The following is a 4,162-nucleotide window of genomic DNA, read 5'->3' on the forward strand; positions in this document are numbered from 1 at the left end:
CATCGGGGGCTTAGGCAGAGAGTCTGGGTGCAGCTTTCCCACCCACATCTGAGCACACGTGAAGTCCCAAACCTCAAATCCCACAACTCAACAGGGCGCACAGTTCCCCTGAGCAAAGAGTTATTATCAGTGTATAGGGAAAATGTTTCAAAGTGAGTAAAGCCAGACCAGTAACAAAAAAATCAGACATTCTGATTTCCAGTGGTTCTGCTAGGTTTCCTGGCTATAAATTGCACAGACAGAATCACCTAGAATTCTGAATGAAACTACAGCATTCATCAACCACATTTGTAAGAGGAACTCCAATGCACACATTGGCAGGTGAAAATGACATGAGAAAGTGTCACCTCTCCACAGCCCAGCACCAGGGACAGTCCTGTGACCACACCTTGATCTGCTGTCTAGAATGACTTGAAATAAGATGGAGACTTTTCAAAGTGTCGTCTATCAGCCACTGCCAACCATCTGTTAAAGAAACAGAAAATTCACCCAATTAAGAATATTTAGTTGAAATTAAAAATAGCAACAAACACATTTTCTGCTAACTTTTAAAATCAAAGTAGATGGTAACTTTGGGGGAAGAATCTGCAAAAAACCAAAAGTTAAGCATTTTCCAATTCATATAAAATTCTAAAGACCCTCTCAATTTAAAGGGAAAAGGTCTTGTTTTTCTTATTGAATTGTTAAAAAACCCTGACTAAGAAATTCTAGTCTGTAAACCAGGCGTCCTCAAACTACAGCCCACAGGCCACATGCAGCCCACCTAGGACATTTATCCGGCCTGCCAGGTGTTTTTGCCACTGCTGCCTGTCCTGCTTAGCAGCCAACTTGTCTCAGGCCCACAGTACAGCCCTCCAATGGCTGGCCCCCTGTTTAAAAAGTTTGAGGACCCCTGCTGTAAACCTAATGATTTAAACATCATATTTTGGGGCAGATTTTTGTCCTTTTATTATACCTGCAAGCTTCAAGTAGTCTTTTTTTTTTATTGTTTGAGATTCATTGAGGGTACAAAGAATTAGGTTACACTAATTGCATTTGTTAGATAAAGTCCCTCTTATAATTGTGTCCCACCCCAAGTAGTCTTTTCCTATCTCTTTCCCTCAAATTGCCTGCCCTTAGCTTCCTACCAGTATAAACTTAAATATTCAACTCAAACTAAACACCAGGTAATAAATGCCTGTGTTATTAAAGAAAACAAAAAAGGGTCCTAACTTCTGAGTCTGCAGGACCTCCTCCTTACTGTAGCTCTTCCAGGCAAGCAGGGAGAGGCGGGTGCTGCCACTGACACTGACACCTCCTGGTCCACAAGGCCTGTGTTTATCACTCAGGACACAGGACTGACTCGTAGTTGGGAGTACCACAAAGGGGTGGGAAAGGGGCTTCTCTGTGCAAGGGAGGATGACAGTCGCTCCTTGGGCTTAACAGTTTCTGGCAACAGCTTCAGGACAAGGCATTCTGGCAGCATGAGCCCTTAGCTACAACCCTATCATCAGTCCTAACAGGCTCGTGGCTCAGTTTTTTTGTTTTTTGAGACAATTTCACTCTGTCATCCTGTGTAGAGTGCTGTTCTGTCACAGCTCACAGCAACCTCAGACTCCTGGGCTCAAGCCCTCCTCCTGCCTCAGCCTCCCAAGTAGCTGGGACTACAGGCACCCACCACTATGCCCAGCTAGTTTTTCTACTTTTAGTAGAGACGGGATCTCAGTCTTGCTCAGGTTGGTCTCCAACTCCTGCGTTCAAGAAATCCTCCTGCCTTAGCCTCCCAAATTGCTAGGATTACAGGTGTGAGCAAGCATGCTCAGCCTCTCAACTTACTTTTTAATTAAAGTTATTTTAGCAGAAAACTCTATTATGTGAGTCAGGAAGAATAAAAGCACTTACCAATTATGGTGTCACCTTTAAAGGGCATTTTGGAAAGTGACAAGTTTTCTATTAAAATGCACACTAGGGAAACAAAAAGGATAAATGCAAGATTAGTTTCCCAAAAGTGTCCATCACAGTACTGTGACCTCAGGTATTCTGGGTTGTGCACAGCCAGCACCGTCCCCACCTCAAAGATCCGGAACTGGAAATAGCCCTGAGCCTCCTATCCAGCATGCACACAAGCCCAGCACTCTCCTCGGCTGAGGGCCTGGAAGGAAGCCCGGAGCTGGGCAGGCGCAGAGACGCACCAGGACCTGAGTGCATGTCAGAGACCCCACTGGCCCTGCTGGGAGCTCTTGCAAGAAGGTCCCTGTCACTCAGGGGCCCAAGTGATAGCATCACCTCATATGCTCCAACTGAAAGTGACAGCCAGCCTTCTTCTGGCTCATAACACTCACTCTCCATGACCAGAAGTGCACTCTGCCCCACTCGGCACTTCCCCCAGCTGCTGTCCTATCTTAGCTGCCAATGTAACCAACTATAGAAATCTCAACACTGCACAGATGTGTGGAGTTTTACAACATAGATATAAAACAATTAACTGGATACTTCTCCTAATGAGCTAAACTTTCCATGTCTTGTCATTGCAAACAAGGTGACCACGAGTAGGGCTTAGCTACGAGGACACTTGCCCAGCCTGCACACACTCCGGGCTACAGATGCCCAGGGAAGCACAGCAGGACCAACACCACAGAGGCACTATTACTTGCAGTAGATGCTGCTGGCAGGCAGTATAGAAGGACCGGAGCAGCTCACATCCACGAGAGGGCCGTACCTCACTCTGTCAGCACCAGCGGTGGCCCAGCCAACTGGGAAGATGGAAAGTTTCTGCTCCCCACCATACTGATCATGTCCTTGCTCGCTTGGGCTCCCTGCTCATAGGCCATGTGGGTTTGCTCTCAGGTAAACACCCACATATGCTGTTTGCCCATTTTCCTACTGGATTGTTACCCTTTTTGGGAGGAGGGGGGCAAGGAACAATTTTACAAAGGCTTTGTATCCTACACACAACTTTTTTTTTTTTTCTTTTTATTTATTTAATTTTTTTTTTGAGACAGAGCCTCAAGCTATCCTCCTGGATAGAGTGCTGTGGCATCACAGCTCACAGCAACCTCCAATTCCTGGGCTCAAGCGAGTCTCCTGCCTCAGCCTTCCAAGTAGCTGGGACCACAGGCGCCCGCCACAACGCCCAGCTATTTTTTCGTTGCAGTCATCATTGTTGTTTTGGCGGGCCCGGGCTGGATTTGAACCTGCCACCTTAGGTGTATGTGGCTGGTGCCTTAGCCACTTGAGCCACAGTCGCCAAGCCCACACAACTTCTTATCTCACAACAGGACAGGAGATTTCTCTGCATCTGTATTTTGTCCACCATCTTATACATGGCATACTCTTCCACATACAGACAAGCCTAGCTACCGTCTCTTGTTTGTTTCTAGTTTATGAAACTACTGTTAATTCTGTTAGTGGTTATAACAAAGAGTAAAAACAAAAGAAAAAGAAAGAAACAAGCAACCCAGAAAGCCAGTTCGAAACAGAGCAGATCCTGATGCCTGGAGTTCTGGGTGAAGGACAAGGACGCCCACCCAGGGGCAGATGGGATGAGGGCACATATCCAGGGGCAGATGGTAGGAGAGCAGGTAGGACGCAGGCGCGCGCCTGGGGCTCGTGGGGCTGGGGGACACATCTAGGGGCTTGTTCATCATTTCTCTGTACTTTTGTGCAAAGTTGTAAATTTCCAAATTAAGATTTTTAAAGGGACAAACATTATCCTACATCTCCTAAAATTTCTTTAAACATCTTTATCGTTATATTTTTTATACTTAAGTTTTGAGTAAATAACATTTATTTAGTCTTAGATACAATTGTGCTTTCTCCATATTGAGTCACCTTTCTGTCATAGATCACACCCCATATGCATTTATGTCAGAACCTACTTCTGGGCTCTTTATGCTATTCTGAGTAGAACAGTTTTATGGTGTGTTTTAAGACCTGGAAAATAAAAATTTTGTTTTTAAAATAATTTTCTGGGAGACTTATCTTATATATGAACCTTAAATGAAAAAAATTAAAAATAAAAAAGCCAGCACCATGAAAAGATTTTCCACATCACTAGCCAATAGGGAAATGCAAATTAAATCCACAATGAGCAGTCACTCTGTGATTATCAGAATGGCTAAAATTAAAAACAGTAAAAATTCAAGATGTTGGCAAGTATACAGAGAAGGGGGAACTTTCATAC

At 44.7% G+C, this 4,162-nt stretch overlaps 1 protein-coding gene across 2 annotated transcripts in view; it reads right to left on the reverse strand.

Annotated features, from left to right (window-relative positions):
• The window catches only part of TBCD (tubulin folding cofactor D), a 157,217-nt gene that overhangs the window by 21,413 nt on the left and 131,642 nt on the right, over window positions 1-4,162 (reverse strand). For both annotated transcript variants that reach the window (XM_012803216.2, XM_023511052.1), the window contains 2 exons: window positions 1,882-1,944; window positions 389-465 (listed from right to left, as the gene is read on the reverse strand). In XM_012803216.2, coding sequence (XP_012658670.1) covers window positions 389-465; window positions 1,882-1,944 — 140 coding nt within the window. The remainder of the gene's footprint in view (window positions 1-388; window positions 466-1,881; window positions 1,945-4,162) is intronic.

The sequence above is a fragment of the Otolemur garnettii genome, unplaced genomic scaffold (genome assembly GCF_000181295.1).
Source record: "Otolemur garnettii isolate 467f Iridium unplaced genomic scaffold, OtoGar3 scaffold00018, whole genome shotgun sequence".
In the NCBI taxonomy this organism is placed as follows: domain Eukaryota; kingdom Metazoa; phylum Chordata; class Mammalia; order Primates; family Galagidae; genus Otolemur; species Otolemur garnettii.